General features: G+C 39.6%; 1 protein-coding gene across 1 annotated transcript in view; it reads left to right on the top strand.

The window, feature by feature from the left end:
- LOC146485860 (uncharacterized) overlaps positions 1–20,383 on the top strand; it is a 50,548-nt gene that overhangs the window by 8,347 nt on the left and 21,818 nt on the right. Inside the window, exons 7-18 of the mRNA XM_085102829.1 lie at positions 28–150; positions 1,201–1,416; positions 3,185–3,274; positions 3,910–4,032; positions 6,051–6,116; positions 6,634–6,936; positions 9,394–9,462; positions 9,588–9,662; positions 15,870–15,950; positions 18,264–18,319; positions 18,892–18,988; positions 19,803–19,929. Of these exons, the coding sequence (XP_084958955.1) occupies positions 28–150; positions 1,201–1,416; positions 3,185–3,274; positions 3,910–4,032; positions 6,051–6,116; positions 6,634–6,936; positions 9,394–9,462; positions 9,588–9,662; positions 15,870–15,950; positions 18,264–18,319; positions 18,892–18,988; positions 19,803–19,929 (1,426 nt within the window). The remainder of the gene's footprint in view (positions 1–27; positions 151–1,200; positions 1,417–3,184; positions 3,275–3,909; positions 4,033–6,050; positions 6,117–6,633; positions 6,937–9,393; positions 9,463–9,587; positions 9,663–15,869; positions 15,951–18,263; positions 18,320–18,891; positions 18,989–19,802; positions 19,930–20,383) is intronic.

Below are 20,383 nucleotides of genomic sequence, written 5' to 3'. Positions count from 1 at the left end.
TTTTAAATTTTTTCATTGTTTTGCCAGCTTGGTGAGATATTATTTGTGGATCTGGTGTTAAAGATGACAGTAGCATCTGTTGAAGTAAAAGAGAGCATTATATCGATGGAGTTAATGCAAGACAAACAGCATGAAACTACAGCATTGCTGGTAAATACAATTCTATTTCCATTACAGATATCCCTAAAGACAGATCACCTGAGTGTACACATATTTTACAGTGTATATTAAGCAAGTTAAAGCACACAGTTGTTACAGATCATGGCCCAGTTGTTCAAAGCCCAGTTTAGCTAATCCTGGATTAATGTGAACTTTGATTTGAATTTAATTAATAATCGGTAAAGATTCTTCCAAAAGATTTTTGCCCCTCAGTTTTGGCTTAGATGCTTCTTTACCTTTAGCTTGAAATTAGGCTTTAAAACCACTTTTAAAGAGCAAGCCAAGATGAAAATTCTGATTAACTTTTAATTGTTGATTAGCGTTAATCAGCTTTCAAACAACGCGGCCCAGATGTAATGTGAAGTCCTGATGTTGAAAAAAAAAAAAGGTTTTTGTTTACATCTGAACCAATAGATCAAGATCATCAATGATGAGAAAATGTAAATTTGCGATGACATAACCTAACAGGACTCCTTATTAAAGTTATTGTATTGTATTGTGTAGAAGAACTGGGTGGCAGATCTAGGATTTTACTAAGGCGTGGAGGGTAGGGGAGGAGATTGGGGGGAGGGGGCTACTTCCAAAGGTAAAAGTATCTGGGAAGGCCTAGGGGCAGGTTCCCCAGAGAAATGTGACCCTGGAAATTTTGAAATTGATGTCCTTAGAAATGAGGATTTTGAGGGGCAATTTAAAGAATTTTAGTTATGGCCGTATAAATCACTTCAATTTTGTAGTGTAGATGGAACTTTTTTTTTTAAACCTGTACGGCACTCATCAGATAAATAGCCAAACAAAGTACTGTATTTATGTTTAAACATTTTGTAGGAAGTTGGTTTGATTTGTTGGATATATATTCTGTTTATTTTAATGATCAAGGTCTTACAGTGGTAAGACAAGCTGTATAATTTTAGACTGGAGATTAATTTCAGCATTTTTTTGGAAAATTTGTTTATCACAATTCAGTTCTGATTTGGATCATGCAGAGAACATAACAGATGCAACAAATGTTGAAACTAATCTTAATCACTGGTTCCTCCTCAGATCAATTCAGTATCTGGCGACACAGTTCAAATGCAGCTTGAATACAAGTCAATGCGGAAAGCAAGCTTTGAGCAGATGAAGAGTCCAGCATCCTTAACATCCTCCATGGCAGTTGCCATGGGTTACGAGACACTCAGCAAGATGGCCATACCCATGCAGAGTGTGTTCCTGGGAATGGGAGATCTCCAAGACAAAATACAACCCATGCCAGTTGCAGTAAGTGTGTTCAACCATTTCCTTCTAAAGATTACTACTACTAATAATAAACTGTATTTCAGTGTCAGAATAACCTTTAGCACTAACGTAGCTAATTTTATTGGAGACACCAACTAAATAACATAATACAATAAAATATGTACAATGTCTATGAAATATTTTAACTATAAAAAATTGCGACAATGTTGAAAAGTTTAAAAAATTTAAAACCATCTTGGTTTAAAAGTTTAAAAAGCGACGACGTTTCGACGTTTGCTTAACGTCATTATCAAGTCAACGATGAGTGAAATGAAAACGAATATAAATGTAAAAGAATTCTTAAGAGATGTTAATGTCGTTAATGACGTTAAGCAAACGTCGAAACATCGTCGCTTTTTAAACTTTTAAACCAAGATGGTTTTAAAATTTTTTCAACTTCTCAACATTATCGCAATTTTTTATAGTTAAATTGTTCAACAAATCTCTTCTTCTATGTATCTATGAAATAATACAGAAAATGTAATACAAACTAATACAAACTAGACTTAATTCGAGAAGTACGTAAAACACATTCTTTTCCTCATTGGTTATCTATGAGATCAGCTTGTTGATTTTTCATAAAAAAAATAATGGTGGCGGATCTAGATTTGTGGCTTTGCGAGATGATGAGACTAGACTTAATCATTGTGTTCCTGAGACCGTTGCTTTGCAAAAGTTACCTACTAGACTCTTAGACCGCATTGTGCAAAAATTTGAGACTCCAAAACCCATGGGATTTGATGAAAATTTTGCAAGATGTATATAATTTTTAAGGACCATTTGCCAACCCTGAAAATGGAAGAAAATTCTAAAAACTATGGGTAGAATAACGGAACGCAAATCAGTGTTCCAGATAAGAGAGGGGTCTCAAGTAAAAAACCAGAGAAAGGTTGCTTCCTGACAAATGGTAAACTTAAGAAAGATTTGGAGAGAACCAGTCAGAGCTATTGGCACCCTGACTTTGAAAGTTATCTGGAACACCAACAAATACATGTGCTGTACCAGCTTAGGAGAAGGGGTTTAGTTTCTAAAGAAACTGTGGTGCTGTATCGGTGGGGAGTAGAAACGAATGTTTCGTTTATTATCGGTTGAAAACTAACGGTAAGTTGACCACCGTAAAGAGATTCGAGTGTTGAATGATGTAACTTTGAGTGTTAGCTCAGTTCCTCAGAGCGAATCAGTGAATTTTGGGTTGTTTGTATTTATATAGTGAGCAGTGGAACTACATTATTGGTGGGAGCATGGTAGCGTGGGAAGCAAGATTAAATTATGCACAATGAAAGGACATGTGATGTAATATTTTAAGCCTGGTGTATTCAGTAATGACACAGGCAAACCTCCTTTCATTGCGCATATGCCACTCATCGACATTCCAGTCCTAGCAGTATGCAGAATGTTTGTCCCATGAACCCAGTTTAATGGCCTTAGCTCCCACGAGTCTCCTGTAGCTTAGTGGTAGAGCATCCTTACTAGTAATCGGAAGGTCTTAGGTTCGACTCCTGATAGGAGCACTCAGACTTTCTTTTTCCGAGTTTGCCTGTTTCTTTACTGAATAATACATCATTTTCAAGAATAAATTAGTCGAATGAAAAGCGTTCGTTGAAAACACGGCTCAATATCCTATTGTCTTAAATAGGTATTCACTGTAGCAGTAACCTGTACGACAATTGAAAAAAATAGGATAGAAAGTAACAAAACTACTGGTACCTCTTCTCCCATAATGAAGATTCGTTTTTCTTTCAACTTACAGTCCTCTTCTGGCAACATTCAGTTCTCAGTGCAGTATGCGAGGAATCAAGTGTTCACTGGAGCTCACAATAAAAATAATGATATTCTGGAGGTGAGTTTAACTAGATCAATAAAATACAGTTCTAAGTATGTTTCAAGGAAACACTTAAAACTGTTTAATGTGAACATCATCATGGGTGAGCACAGCAGTCAGAGGTAAGTGTGCCTTCTTTTTTTTGTTCTACACAAAGTGGTTAACTTAAACAAGAGGTTCTGTTATAGAAGGGCAAGCCCCTCCTTCATTTCACACCTATGTGGGCGTGAGATGCAAATTTAGACGCTGTTCAGTCGTGGCAAGTTGTTGACTCCAGCGTCCCCTGAAAACATATGCCTCAAAATTTTTTAACATCACCACAACAATAAAATATATCAAGTTCTAATTTGTTTAATTTGGGTTGTTATGAAAACTAAGCCGATTTTATCGGTAAAAGCCAAAGAAAAAGACACATGTTGTTTGTCAGTTGTTTACGTTCTGATGGTTGATTGACAACTGAAGGTGAGAATGGCCTGGCCAGGCCAGGCCCCTTTTATACCGGAACTTCCTGTTTAAGATGAACTTGTTACATGTCCTAAGTTGATCACTATTTTGACCATTCCAATTAATGTTATGTAGTGTATAGCACATGACCTCAAGCCAAATACGTCAATTACAGTCAGTACTGTAAGTATATTTAATTGACTTTTCAGATTTATGACATCGATGTAGAGAACTTGCCAATGTTTGTGTATCAGCTTCCACCTGGCACCTCAGACGTGTTATTAACCGACAGGGTGATATTTACTGTTACACATCAAAAACATTCAGGCGAGGTTAGTATATAAGCTGATGTGGCAGTGAAGACAAATGAAAACAGCAATATTTAAAAGAGATGTTAAAGGGCACTGTCACGGCGATTTTGCTGTATTTGGTCAAAACTACTCATTCGCAAATAATTGACAAAAAATTTGTTTTGTAACATCAAACATGCTCTTACAACACCGGGAAGATAATATTTAGGTTTTTCTCCGAGGAAGAGCAAACTATAATCAGTTTTTAGCGACTTCTGTAAAATACAAAGGAAGAACTCGAAAACATTGGTCAATTTTTTCAAGTTTCAATCCACTTCCATCCTTGCCATCCGCAGCTAAGTATAATTAATAGTAGTTTCTGAACACTGTTAGGGTTATTGTTAACCAAATTGAAACGTTATTTTAACGATTCCAGTGAAACAAATACATTTTTTGACTATTCATAGCCCGACGTAGTCAATCGAACGTTCGGTAATCGAACCCAATCGAGCCCAATCGCTCGATTGGGTTCGATTGGGTTCGGTAATCGAACTTAGTCGAACTCACAAAAAAATTTTGCCAATCGAACGCAATCGAACGTTCGGTAATCGAACAGTTCAACAATCGAACATAATCGAACACCTCAACAATCAGAAACACGAACCAGTTTCGGCTTCTATTTCAAACACGAGTACAACAGGCAAGGACAGGACAGGGCAGAGGTGAAACTCGAGTGCTCTTTCGCCGTCCGTGTCGGGGATAAATTTGTTGTCAAGCATAAAAGAGGAGATAGGGGTCCGGCAAAAAAAGACAGTTTACATGTTGTACTGAGCCGTTCATGTTATATTTATATTGTGAATGAATCAATTTCGAATCAGCTAAACAATAAAGATTTTAGTTCATTGAAATGTGTTAATATCTCTCAGACTTGCTCCTCTAGTTAAAACTCAGTTAAAGAGTGAATTCCTTCCAAATCTACTGAGGGTTAATGCTTATCAATTTTGTATACCATTTTGTTTTTCTACCGAACCCAATCGAACCCAATCGCTCGATTGAGTTCGATTGGGTTCGCTAATCGAACTTAATCGAACTCACAAAAAGTTTCAGTTCGATTATGTTCGATTGCCGAACCAATCGAACTCCAATCGAACGATTGGTTCGATTGGTTTTTGGTTCGGTTTTGTTCGATTGACTACGCCGGGTCATAGTGACGCTAAAAATATGTGACACTGCGCCTTTAAGTAACAACATGTATGGAGACCATGTGTCGCGTTCCTGGTGTCGCAGAGTTCTTGGAGGTCGCCAGAATAACCCAAATGAAGAACACAACTAGCTCTCACGAGATTCAACACGATTTATTTGGATCTGGCTGAGTCGCTGGGTAAATCACTTTCAGTAAAAACTACAAAGGAAATGATACTTGCTGTGTAATGACGAAATAAAGACCTACAGCAGCCTGAGCCAGAAAACGGAAATCAAATATCAACTGAATCAACAAAGGTGTTAACAAAACGGAACTAATCAGTTTCTGAGTAGTTCGGTAACCTATTTACAAGGCACTATCAAAGGTTTGAAGCTTAAGCATTCACCTGCAATGTAGAAGTCTTAAGAATGAACTATACTGAAGAGGGAAAACCATTGGTAGATTTTTGATCAAGTGTTAGTCAGGAGATGAGAGCTAGCGATTTAATAGCTATTTGATGGCAATTTTCAAGGTGTAACAGACCGAGGGGGCCTAGTTCACACTTTTATAGCTGAAAGGTGGGGTGTTGTTAATAAGAGGGATGCTTGATAGAGGGAGAGAGCTAAATAGAAGAAATACGGTAACAATATTAGAGTTGTCTTGAGCATTCTAAATTACTGAACCGAGCATTAGTTGGTGACCTCAAACAAAGTGAAAAATTGTACACATCCACTGTGTGTAAGATCACGAGTTAATCGGTTCTGATCAGGGACTTGCGACCTGTTTTAGTTCTCATGCTTATACCAACGGAATGCAGTCTAACTTGGTACATGAGCTTGTATCTTTCTCCTTAGTGTTAACTATTTTTTTTAAATAGACATTGTTGTGTGTCCAGTCCAGTCAGCTTGCTGAGACATCATTATCAGTTCCAAAGACTCATAAGGTAATCACCATGGCTACGAGGATTATGACGTAAATAAAACTGGCTTTGAATGACACACTAACTGGAGACATTGAATGATGCAATTTACAATTTAGAAAAATATCTTACTAGTTATCTTTCTAGACTATCCTAATATTACTTTTAGCTTGTTGTATTGTTGCATTTTTGTTATTGATTTGAATTAGATGTATTTTATTTTCATCTTTTAGTATTTTGGTATTTGTGTGCAATGAGCATTTGATCATTTTTATTTATGAAAGATGTACAATATAATTGTTCCTGTTATTTCTGCAATTATGTGTCATTCATCAAGGTGTTGTATCGCTTTTATAACGATATATTTTGTTGTTATTATCATAGATTTTAGAAGTCCTGCATGACATTTTTATAATATGAATTTCAGTAAAAGTAAACGTTGCCCAATTCAGTTGTATTTGATGGTCGTGCGACTTAAACAAATGTACAGTCTGCCTATCTCATCTATCTCTTTTCTAAGATGTCTTGATTTTCTCTTCAGAAAGCAGAGTCAAGTATTGTCCAGACGTTCCTCTTACCTCCAGGCGAAAGAGTGGTTGCCATGTTTCAACACTCACAAACATTGGATGGTGTTGCCATTGAAGACGAAGGTCTCACCAACTCTGCTGTTGTTTCAAACACTGTTGATGGTCTAATCCTAGTCACATCATCAGGAGTGTTTCGGTGTCAACCAAAAACATCACCGGAGAAACTCTTTCTTAAGCTTGCTGTTAACAGCTCAGACACGTCAGCAGCTGATGTGTTGGCCATCACGTCTGGACTTGATGTGAATAAACTGTACGAGGTGGGTACGCTGTTTCCATTTGTAATCACAGTGAAACAGTTTTACATTATTCGCCGATGACAAAAACTATGCGAGAATGATGTATTCACTGAGTGACACAGGCAATTCGGAAAAAGGAGATCCGAGTGCTCCTATCAGGAGTCGAACCTAAGACCGTCCGATTACTAGTTCGAATGCTCTACCACTGAGCTACAGGAGACTCGTGGGAGCTAAGGCTATTAAACTAGGTTCATGGGACAAACATCCTGCATACTGCTAGGATTGGAATGTCAATGAGTGGCATATGCGCAATGAAAGGAAATGTAATGTAATAGTTTAAGCCTGGTGAACCAATGAGAATGATGTATTATTCAGTAATGTCACAGTCAAACTCGGAAAAAGGAAATCCGAGTGCTCCTATCAGAAGTGAAACCTAAGACCTTGAGTTCCGATTACTAGTTTAGATACTCTACCACTGATCTACAGGAGATTCGTGGGAGAGATGGAAATATTTTATATTTCCTTGTCAAATCCAGTTGTCAGGATTGGGGGGGGGGGGGGGGGGGGGGGCAACTCTTTACTCCTTTTTCAGCAACCGACCGTTAGTAACAATGTCAAAAGTCAGTGGCGTCTGCTAAGCTTTGCCGATCTGACTCAGTTCAGAGTCATATTGTTTCTTCTTCGGATTGACAAATCTTTGTGAATTAATTAGCTTATTCCTGTGGAAGCCTCTGAATCCACCAAACTTGCAAAAGAATGACCGGCACTTGTCCTATTGATAGTTTCTTGTGGTATGTAACATTATGTGTAGCTAAAATGGTCTCGGTCGAAAATTTCAGATTAATTTCACGGAACCTTTTGAAGATGCTCTCGTAAATAAGCCGCTCCCCCCCCCCCCCCCCCCCGATTTTGACAGTAGTCGTGCACCTTTTCTAAGCTCTATTTTCACTGGACCCAGATAACCTGCAGCTCCATTGTTTTCGTGTCTAGGCGTATTGTTTTGTTGTTCATCCTTTCGTCCTCTCGACCAATAATGTGAGACATTGCAAACGGTGCAGGTCGCCCTGATTTTGAGCGAAAGTTTTAGGCAAAAAAGTGCGGCCTATATGTGGGTGTTTGCGATAAATGCCCTAGCTCTTTACGAATCTCTCATTAGTTCAACGACTAGTAAGAGCATCTGGCTGTTTCATGCAAAGTTCATAGGTTTGATTCCCTTCCGAGGACGCATATTTTTTTGTATCGTCCTATGCTTTTGACATGATGAACATTACATTTTTCTTTTTCTTATTATTCATGCAATGGTAATCTACGCGAAACCAGAGCAATGAGTTGTGTGGCGTTGATATGAAAATTTGTTTTCTTGCCTGTTTGCTTCACGGGTTTGATTCCCTTTAGAGGACTCAGTTTTTGGCATCGTCCCACGCTTTTGACAAGTTGACGTTAGACATTTCTCTTTCGTATTCACGCACTAGTAATCTACGCAAAGCCAGACTAATGAGTTGTGTGTGGAAACTTGTTTCCTTGCTTGTTTACTTCCTTGTTCTCTCACCTGTCAGCTTACTTACTTACTTACTTTGATCCAGGCCAGGCGATCAACAATGTACTACCACAAACAGACCCTGTCTTGGGCCAACCTTGACAGTTTTCCTCAGCTGAATCCCACAGTATCTAATTCCCCTTTTCTATGTGACTTCAGACATTCGCCCTTAAAATATTTCCTTGTAGTTTCCACCACCAACATGACGACACCGAAACGTTGTTCGTTTTTTTCGTTTATTTTCACTTGCCTATGTATAGCTAAACCTCTTCCTTAGCGCCTGTGTTGTTCACATTGATTGCCTCCTCAAAGTTATCTTCAGCTCCACAGGAGCCTGATCAGTGTTTGTCCATAAAACGTCCTATCTCACCGCGTCTTGGCCAAGTATCCGTCAATGATTATTGTCTCACATTACTGTCAAGATCATCTCTACAAGAATGTTGGATGTTACATATCAAACACGAGGTAGAGTGTTTCGTGGGACACATTTGAAAAAAAACGAGGCGTAGCTGATTGTTTTTTTCATCAATTTTGAGGTGTTTGCAAATCAGATGAAACACTTTTGAGTGTGTGATATAGCTTGTCAAACCATTGGATATTTCTTGGAGAAATTTGAAAGCAAGAGTTCACCAAATTTTTATGATAATTGAGATCACATTTCCAAACCTCCTTCACAATAGTGATTTCGCTTGTTTTCTATTCACAAATTATTAATGAGTTTGAGATGGCTATTTAAACAACGTTTACATGGCGTTCAACAAACTTTGGCTTAAATCAATAGGTTTTTTGAATGTTAAACCATGGTCTGTTAGATTTTGTTTAACTAAACCTCCTGTGATTTCATGTAAACATCCCCTAGGTGATAAGTTTCTTTTAAATGATTGCTTGATCTTTCTACTTTGTATCAAAGTGAGCTGTTCATCGTTTTTTATCTCTTGAAGATGGCTGGTGATGAAGCGCTAAGAAATGAAAACTATGAACATGCATTGGAATTGTATCATTTATCCAAGGTAACAAGTGTAAAATAATTAAATGGCTAAAGAGGTGTTAAGGCATACGATGCTCTAAATGTTCTGTTGCTGAATGTTTGAAATGTTACTGACAATTTTTCATCCTTGTTGTTGTGTCCATACAGTGTTCATTTGAGAGACGAGTTGCTCAGTTTGCTAAATATGGTAGAGTTGCTGATATCCTGGCATATCTCAGACAAGTAAGTGATCTGTTCTGCTTTGGAGCAAACCTTCACTCTTGGAATACATTTACATCACAACACACAAGCAACGACGGCAACTTTATTAACTTATCATTAAGGGGGGGGGGGGGGGGGGGGTTAACCTAAATTTGAATGAAATTTGAAGAGGTTTTAAGAAGAAATAGAAGAAAGAAAATGATTTTTGGAACACCAACAGACAGTTGATACCCACGCAAGAGCACCCCAGGTTGCTAGTAGACTAACTTGGTGCCGTCTATTAATTATTAACTACAAATTCTACTTTTAAAACTTCACTAAATCTTCAATATTTCTTAATTCTCTTAATTTTACCAATCCTTCTAGAAAAATTATCTCCTCCCAAACATACCCAAAAATCACCCGAAAATTCCCAAAACACCCCACAACACAGATTCACGGGATGATGATAGAGTTTTTGGATTGCTTGAAACGTGAACGAGATATTTTTATTAAAGCCATGTCAAGTAGCGGAAAAATGGCGTTTAGGCGAAATCCCTCTTTAACATCTAGCTAGTTTGCAACAGAAGTTAAACTAATTAGGAACACCTATCTTAAAGAGGCACTGTCGCGGCGATTTTGCTGTATTTTGGTTAAAACTGCTCAAATTTTTTACAAAGAACCTGTTTTATAACACGAAATTGCTCTTACATCACCGTGAAGAAAATATTAAGGTCTTTCTCCAAGGAAGAACGAACTGTAATCCATTTTCACAGACGTCTCTAGAATACACAGGAAGAACTTGAAAAAGTTGGCCAACTTTTTCAAGTTGCAATCCACTTCCATCCTAACCATACGCAGCGAAGTATACTTAATACTAGTTTCTGTCCACTAGTGGGGTTATTGTTAACAAAACTGAACCATAATTTTAACGATTCCTTTGAAACAAATATTAAGTTTTTTGGCTATTCATAGTGACACTAAAAATAGGTGACACTGCCACTTTTAAAGTCTATCTAAATTCAGACACAATTTATCAAAGTGGTAAAAAATCGATTAATTGGAATAGATAAGCATCACATCCAAAAGGGAGTTGTAATAGTACCCCTAGTTGCCTCATTAAACTGTAACCAAGTTAAAGGGGAAGTATCATAGGGTTTTTGGTATCTTTTGTTAAAAATGGTGAAATAAGACCTTCATTCAGCTGCCAAATAATTCTAGAATGACGTCAGGAAATAAATCAACTCAATTCTTGAAAGGAACAACTCGTGATCTGTTCTAGCGTATTTTGGAAACAAAAATGCGAGAACTTGAGAAACGTTAGTGTCGTATCCTCTTAATACATAAATTAGAGGAGTGCTAGCCGTGAAACTAACCCAGAGAAAGACACACAACTAGTCAACCATGTGCTCTCTTTATTACTCTAATCCCATAATAATCTCGGCCTAGGTTGCTACTTCATGTAATACACGACATCCCTCCTTTTCTTAAAGGAAACAAGGAGTAACAGTCCTCTAAACCTAATCAGAAACAAAACGTATTTAAATGAAATTCAAAGACGAAGACTCTTACGCAACTAATGACTTAACAAGGTTAGTAAGTTCAAACAGTATCTTTTCTCTCGATGAGTGTCCTTAACAAATACTTAGTCTTTGGCTTTAACGACTTGGTAAACTCATAAGTGACCAGTCCACTATTCCATAACAAAGTCTTTGTATTTCTGTGGCAGTGTCCTCTGTCTCTGAGGTCTTTCATAACTCGGTCTTGCTGGGGTACTAGGCACTGTTGCTTGATCAACTACAACATCCTTATGGAGTGGAACTGCCTCATTTTCATTCTTCACACTTGCTCGTGTTAATGGTGTAATCCTGGTCAAAGGTATACTTGATGGTGTGGCGGGTGCCACTGGCGTCAATTCATATGTAACTTGACTTGGTATTGTGGTAGGTACTGAGGATGTGTCTCCTACTGCAGATTCGCCTGGAACAGCAGATGGTGCTTTGCTTGCAGACATAGGGGTCTCTGACACAAACTTCTTTACATGGGAAGTATTTCTTGAGTACTGGGTCCCACCCTGGGATTCTACCACGACACTGTTGCCTGTCTTGCTTACAACTTGGAATGGTGATGGATTAAATGGTGTGGAGAACTTATCCTTCTTCTCTTGCCTCACAAGTACTTGGTCACCAACTTGAACATCAGACGGTCTCGCATTCATAAACTTATCGGCATGCGCTTTGGTCTTTGCTTTGACCTCTGCATCCCTGTCACGGATTTCCAAATCTGGACGATAATCAGCATGTAGTTCTGGCAGCTTTCCCTTTATCTTCCGATTGAACAACAGTTCGGCAGGGCTTTTGCCGGTAGTTGCATGGTCAATACCTCGGTACTTGGTCACATATCTTCTTAACTCCTTCTTCCAGTCCAACCTTTCAGCTTGAGCAATGCGAATTATCTTCATTAAGGAGGAATTTTGCCTTTCAACTTCTCCATTAGCCTGGGGCCATTTGGGTGTAGTCTTGAGATGCACAATTCCATTCTGCTTACAGTACTCCCGAAACTCTTCTGAGCGGAACTGTGGTCCATTGTCAGACTTGATAGTTGTGGGAAGACCGTGGCGACTGAAAATCTCTTCTAGGTTGTCGATTACTTTCACAGTGGTAGTGGATGTCATGATCGCATACTCATAGTAACGGCTATAGTAGTCAACAACAACTAGTATCGAGTGTCCAGATGGGAGTGGTCCTAGAAGATCTATGGCCAGATCTTGCCAAGGTCCCTCTGGTAATGTCGTAGACCTCAATGGCTCCGGTGGGTCTGGACGTGCCACCAGTTGACATCCATAACAAGACTTGCAAAATTTCTCTGCTGCCTTATCCATACATGGCCACCATACTTTGCTTCTCAGGTTTTGCTTTGTTCCTACGATTCCCAAATGTCCCTCATGGGCTAAGGCAATTGCTTGAGACCTTAGCTTGCTTGGCAGTACGATACGGGTACCTCTTAGGACTAGTTGCCCGATCACACACAGTTCACCTGCGGCTGGTGAATAAGCCTTGCATTTCTCAAATCGACCAGTTTTAACTGCTTCTCTCAGAGCTATCAACTCTTCGTCCACTGCAGATGCTTCTTCAACTTCTCTTATAGTTAGGGCTGCGGGTGTAGCACTGATGGCTGCAAATCGGACATATTCTTCTGCTCCATGTTCATAACTCGTTGCTTTGTTCTGACTTAGCAAACGGGAGAGAGGGTCAGCTATGTTGCTTTGCCCTGGAGCATACACAATGCGGAAGTTGTACGGTTGTAGACGGATTACCCATCGTTCAATTCGGGCTGAGGGTTTGGAACGGGGACCATAGATGACTTCCAACGGTTTGTGGTCGGTTACCAGATCAAACCTCATTCCATAGATGTATGCATGGAATCTCTCGCATGCCCAAACAAGAGCAAGGGCCTCCTTTTCAGTTTGGGAGTATTTGCATTCACACTCTGTGAGGCTGCGGCTTGCATAGCAAATTGGCACCCATGCTCCATCCTGGCTTTGCACTAACACGGCTCCAAGGCCAACAGGACTCGCGTCTGCGATGACTTTGCTTGGTGCATTCTTGTCGAAGTATGCGAGTGTTCCTGCTTCAGCCATGCTTTGCTTCAATGACTCAAAAGCAGCTTTTTGCTCAGCTCCAAAATGGAATGGGACATCTTTCCTGGTTAGTTGCCTCAGTGGTTCTGAGAGTGTGGCAAAATGAGGAATAAATCTGCTGCTGTAGTTAGCCAATCCCAGGAAGCTTCGTACTTCGCTGACCGTCGTTGGCTCTCTTGTCTCCTGCAGAGCTCTAACTCTTTCCTCTGTTGGGCCAATTCCTTTTTCAGAGAGGAGAATGCCCATAAAAACCAATCTGTCCACGTTGAACAGGCATTTGTCAACATTGAGGGTCAAACCATGCTGTCTGAGACGTTGCATAGTTTTGTGAATGCGCTGGTCATGAGTTGTCTGGTCTGGGCCATGTACAATGATGTCGTCAGAGATATTGTCGACTCCCTCTATTCCAGCCAAGGCGGCAGATATCTCATGTTGGTACTGCTCACTTGCTGAACTCACACCAAACAAAAGGCGCTTATACCTGTACAAGCCTTTGTGTGTCACAAAGGTGGTTATCTGGCGTGACTCGGGACTAAGTTCCAGCTGATGATATCCCCACTTTAAATCTAACTTGCTAAAAACTTTGGAGCCATTCATGTTGTGCAGCAACTCATCTACGGTTGGTATGGGGTATCGACCCCGTATTATTGCTTCATTTGCTCTCCTCATATCAATGCAGAGACGAATATCACCGTCCGCCTTCGGAATGATTACTACTGGGTTCACCCATGGCGTTGGCCCATCGACCTCTTCTATGATGTCACAGTCTAACAATTCTTGAACCTTTCTCTCCACCTTATCTTGCAAATTGAAGGGAATTCGCCTCAGCGGCTGGGCTACTGGTTTCACTGCTGGATCTATGTGTAATGTGACTTGTTTAGATTTCAGCTTTCCAATTCCACCAAACACTTCTGGGAATTTTTGCTGCAGTATCTGCTTGGTTTCAACAACCGTAGCGATGTCGACACCTATTTTCAACACACCCAGCTTCATTGCAGTATCCTTGCCAAGGAGTGGTACTCCCTTTCCTTTAATAACTAGGAATTCAGCTTGAGCTTTCCCTTGGCCAGCCACCACTTCACACGTAAAACGACCTTTTACTGGGAGGGGCTTGTTAGATGCATAAGCATATAGTTTCCTGTCAACAGGGGCAGCTTCAGACTTGCACTTAATCCTTTTAGCTTTCAATTGCTCCCAAGTTTCTTCATCAACAATGTTATTGGTGGCTCCAGAGTCCACCAGCATCTCTAATTCTACCCCACCTACAGACAACTTAAGCATGTTTGACTGGACTCTATCCGTAACTCTGAAAGCATAATCAACTTGCTCCCCACTGGCTTGTGGTTCTTCTTGGATTTGGTTAACTCCTGGTTTCTTTGTTTTGGTTTTGCAGACACTAGCAAAATGGTCTTTCCCTTTACATTTTCTACAAGTTTGGCCTCTAGCAGGGCATTTTGAATCTCCGCCCAGATGACCAGTTGACCCACAACGATAGCAATGAATTTCTCTGCCCTTGTTCCCTTTACTCCTTTGTTTACTCTTGGGTCTCCCAGCTTTCTCATAAACCCTGTTTGCATCTACTTTACTCGGTTCACTCATACTGAGCTGAGACATTTGGTGCTCTACACTTTCACACTGTTCTGCGAGTGCTAACGTACGGGCAAGGGTTAGCTCTTCCCTTTCCTCAAGCAATTTACGTCTCACATAGTCTGACCTACATTTGCACAGGACAGCGTCTCTTAACTGGTTGTCAAAGTCTGCACCAAAATTGCAGTCCTTTCCTTCTTTCCTTAATCGAGTTACAAACTGCAAAACAGTCTCACCTTCCTTTTGTTGGAGTCGATGAAATTTCTGGCGAGCGAAAGCAGAGTTGACTTTAGGAAGAAAATACCCATTCAACGCTGTTACAGCTGCTGCGTAATCGGTTGCTTCGCCGGTGTCCGCGAGAGTAGAGAAGATTTCTTGTACATCGGGGCCTGCGAAATGGAGTAACATAGCTCTTCTCCGTTGTTTCGTGGCTGCATTTGTACCCTCGGTGATAATAAGACCTTTGCCATCCGCGAACAGTTCAAAAGAAGTTAACCATCGCTTCCATCGTGGTCCCAACGTGGCTGGATCCGAGTGACAATCGAACTTAGGAATCGAATTTGAAACGCCATTTTCGCTCGAAGACATCTTGTGCCGTACTTATCCTCGTCGCCAATGTCGTATCCTCTTAATACATAAATTAGAGGAATGCTAGCCGTGAAACTAACCCAGAGAAAGACACACAACTAGTCAACCATGTGCTCTCTTTATTACTCTAATCCCATAATAATCTCGGCCTAGGTTGCTACTTCATGTAATACACGACAGTTAGCCTAACATTTTTCAGGTTTCAATCCATACCGACCTACTCTGTCTCTGGCCAGAGGTACTAATCGACAGTATTGCACTGGGGTGATAACAAACTTGACAATTATTTCTTTGTTTCTGCTGACAGACAAGCATTTTGGGTTTTGAAATGACAGCAAATTTGCGTGATACTTCCCCTTTAAGTCCTGGCCATGTGGGCCACAGGTGACTCTTGTGCGACCTCACCTACCTTACCTTACTTGTTGTTCTTGAAGGTGCTGAGTAAGCACAGTGATGTACACACGGCTGAAAGGAAGCAGCTCTCCAATCTAACACTGTTCTGCTTCATACAGCAGGTCAGTCATACAAAATCGAACATCTGAAAGCAAGCCTTGTTTGTAATATACGTTCTCAATGATAGGACTGTCATTAGTAATTAGCAGCCGGCTATAGACCTATATTACGGTAATTTTAAAGTTTGATGTAGACCCAGGTAATGAACGTCAATATACCCTTCTCCAAAATGGTGGCAACAGATTTGAATGAGTTAAAATTGAACTGAATGAAAGACTGATACCAGCACTGGAAAGAGCACCTTTACTTTAGTAACCTTGCAAAGTTTCAGCATATTAGGTGTTATGTCAGCCTAGGAAATGTAAGATAAAATTTGACAAATTTACAGACGTTTGTATAACTGGGGGTATACGTCATACCCCCAGTCATACAAACGTCTGTAAATTTTTCATTTTTCAACTTACATTTTCTCAGCTGATATTACACCTGATATGCTGAAACTTTGCAGGGTTACTAAAGTAAAAGTTCTCTTTCTAGTGCTGGTATACGTTTTTAAGTTTAACTTATTTGAATTTTCGGCCGCCATTTCGGAGAAGGGTCTATTGACACTACTGGAAAGAACACATTAAAATTAGTACAAAAAGGCAACCTTTGAGAGTCTTGTCTCACACAATTTTTGCGGCAATATAGTTCCCTGAATTCAGGAAACTTTACTGACGTTTGTATGGAGGCGAACAAACCTTGCCCGTTTCCATACAGATGTCTGTAAAATTCTCCAACTTAACGGAACTATGTAACTGTGCTCTCAAACATGGCCTATTTACTAATTGTAAAGGAAACTTCCACTCTGACAACAAGCTTTGACGTTAAATTGAAGGAACTGTCTAAATTCTAAATTTAGTTTGAAAAGTAGAAATAACATTCAAGTATGCTAAAATACGATTATCGTCTTTTTCCGCACGTCGCCATTTTGGATTTTGTGACGTCATACGGTTGCCGCTATTGTCATTGAGCGGAAGTTCTTTTGTGTGAATCAATTGAACAACCGTATTACGTCATGAAATCCAACATAACAGCGCCCGGGAAATTTAAAAGCGGAAATTTGCATTAATCAAGTCCTGTTTCGTCCGACACAGAAATAATATTTCCATGATTTCCAACAAAACTTAAAATTAGATTGTATTATGAACAATTTAACGTTAATTTATTTCAACAGTGGAGGTTTCCTTTAATGAGCTCTTTCCAACAGTATCAATTGATTTTTGTTACCTGGTCTGCAACAAAATTTAAAGCTATCGTGATAAAGGAGAAATATGAGGCACGACTACCGTGAAGACAGCCGGCTACTTGGAGTTGAAAATGGCTGAAACACAATAAGAATGGGAGACTTTCTTCTGTTAAGGCTGGTTTCCATATGATCGCGGATCGCAGATCGCAGATCGCTATAAGGTCTGCGATCGTCTGCGATCCTGCGATCGTGATCACAGACGATCGCAGAAGATAAAACCATGTTCTATCTAAAGGCTGGTTTCCATATGATCGCGGATCGCAGATCGCAGATCGCAATAAGGTCTGCGATCGTCTGCGATCGTATGGAAACTACTTCTGCGATCGTCTGCGATCCTGCGATCGTGATCGCAGACGATCGCAGAAGTAGTTTCCTTATGATCGCAGACGGTCGCAGACCTTATTGCAATCTGCGATCTGCGATCATATGGAAACCAGCCTTTAATGACCAGCTATCTTGCCTGTGGAAGAGGCTTTTCCGAAAGCTTAGTGACAGCCTTGATGAGAATGAAATGAATACTGTTGTTTCGGCAAAGGTTGTCCAAAAAAAGCGTAAAAGCGTACGCAACAATGCCGAAAGGTAGTCTGGGAAATACCAATAAATTTCAATAAAAGCTCAGAATCCACAATGCCTTGACCGTACAGCGAAGACTTGAGATGACGGGCAATATGGCTTCTGAGTTTTTATTGAAAACTATTGGGTATTTCCCAGCCTACCTTTTGGCATTGTCGCGTACGCTTTGACGCTTTTTTTGGACAAGCTTTGTCGAAACAGCGGTATACTTAAAGCTTGCTCTCCAGCTTAAAAACGTGCAACAATCATTGCCACAATGAAGTTTGTCTACTGCGCAGTATATCAAACTAGACAATCTTTTGATGAACCGTTTGTTGTTAGATGCATTGCACAACTTTGACCTATAGCTACACTGCCCAATTTTCATTTTCCAGTTTGTTAATGTCTATGGCTGTGGAAAATGAACCTTTTTGGGATATCAGTGCTTGGTTGTTCATTAGCGAAGCCATTGTCTGGTTAACCAATAATTTTTATTAATTATTTTCAAAATAAATGCATTATCCATCTTAAACAGGTATTGGACACTAATGGGGATATCATTCTGCACACCCTTCTCTCTGAGGCTTTCAGGTAAACAATCGTGCATTCAATATATTTGTTACAAGTTTAATTCTAATTTTGTTATCTTTACACAACTGATTAGACAAGGATATGGCACGGAGCACACACCCTCCACTTACATATACGCCCCTGGTTTGCGGTTTGTTTCCCCTCCTTAAAGGGACAGTGTCACCTATTTGTAACGTATTTGAATCGAAGGAATTGTAAAATAATGGTTTAGTTTTGTTAGCAATAACCTTACCAGTGCACAGAAACTAGTATTGATTATGTTTGGTTGCGGATGGCTAGGATGGAAATGGATTGCAACTTGAAAAAATTGGCCAATTTTTTCAAGTTCTTCCTTTGAATTTCAGAGAAATCACGAAAACCGATTACAGCTTGTTCTTCCTCGGACAAATCACTAAATTATTTTCCTCCCGGTGCTCTAAGAGCAATTTTATGTTAGAGAAAAGGTTCTTTGTCAAATGTTTGAGCAGTTTTTACAAAAATACAGTGAAATTGCCGTGACAGTGCCCCTTTAAATAAATCGTGAATTTGACATATGTCAGTGAACTTAACGTAGATGCAATTTTCTTTTTCAGTCAATTCCTGAATGACAATTTTGATTATGATGAAGGCACTGCTCTGGAGCAGCTTTCAGCGTATGGTCTCAAGAGCTTCATGTTTGATGTAGCTAAGGTGATTATTATAATAATTATACTCGTAATCTACTTCAGCAACAGAAACGGACTCTAGGAAACTACAAGCAAGCTCTTGTAGAGCGGTCTTCTATGCCCACCCATGCGCAGATTTTATTATTCTTCATCTGTATCAATTAATTCTAAGCTTAAGTGTCCAAAGTTAAATGGAACCTTTGCCCCGAAACCAAGCAGACGTTCTCTTTAATAAAATGAAATCATCATAAACAAGATTGGTTTCAAATACCTTCAAAGCTTGACAATTTAACCATAACAGAGAATAGAACTACATGTACAATGCGACTTAAAAGGTTTTGAAATAATTACTCCGTAAAACCACATACGTGTTTCTGATTATTAGTATGCCTTTTGGGGGAATACTTTAAGGACTGGCTGTTAAATCAACACAGAGTGTGCGATATTTATCAGACTTAGACAACAGTCTTGAAAATTTTGAGATAAAAATCATACTGTATTGCAAAATAACGTTTTACAAATCAGCTGACGATGATAAGCTTCTTTGATAAGCTGGTGATAAGCTGTTTTTTACTAAGGTGAGTAATTAGTAGTATCACAATGGTTAGAAACATGATTGACAGACTGGTAATCTACACAAAACCGCACTGTTGTGGTTTCGTTTCCTTACAAGGGGTAATTACCAATACAAATTTTAGGTTGATCTCTCAACTGATCATTAGCCCCTGGCCTGCAAAAAACACTGCCCCTTTCAGGGTGTTGGCATCCCCTCTTCCAGTTTGCAGGTTTTTTGCATCATTTCGTCGTGTAATGCAAACAGAAATGGTTTTGATCAATAGGCACGAGGGCTAATGCCAAAAACCCTCGACATGCTTGCCCAAAAAGGACAATTCCATCTGTCAGCTGAGCTGCAGGCCAAGCTTGCATCCAGAGGATTCACGGAAATCATCAGCAAGAGTGCAAATGGTGAGAGGAAAATTACATATTACCACTTTTACCTCCTAAAAGGTTCTCTTTACAAATTTTCTGGAACATTCACTTTTTGAGAAAACATCGTAGAAAAGCACTGTTCAGCAGCTTTTCGTTTGACTAGGAGGTTGCTTGAAATTTACATTGAGAGACGAGATAACGTCTTTCGTATATGGAATATTGTGTCTGTTATTTGGTTGTTACTTTTAAGTTTGTGGACTAAACACTACTATCTGCGAAAATTGTGTGGGTCCTTTAACCTCCCCTTCGAGTTTTGGATGTATGCTTCAAAATACATTAATAATTCATAAGCCCATTGACCTATCAAATGGTCGATAAAACATCACGTGCAGTGGTTTTTAAACCCGATAGAACCTCCTCCTTCTTAGTATGCGGTGTTTAATGTTTTTCTCGTATGCTAAATTTCCAACGTTCACAAAAGCATCATTGT

Source organism: Pavona decussata, unplaced genomic scaffold (genome assembly GCF_977016875.1).
Source record: "Pavona decussata unplaced genomic scaffold, jaPavDecu1.1 SCAFFOLD_24, whole genome shotgun sequence".
Taxonomy (NCBI): Eukaryota; Metazoa; Cnidaria; class Anthozoa; order Scleractinia; family Agariciidae; genus Pavona; species Pavona decussata.
The sequence above is the reverse complement of the archived record's forward strand: the minus strand, read 5'-3'. Positions and strand labels throughout refer to the sequence as shown.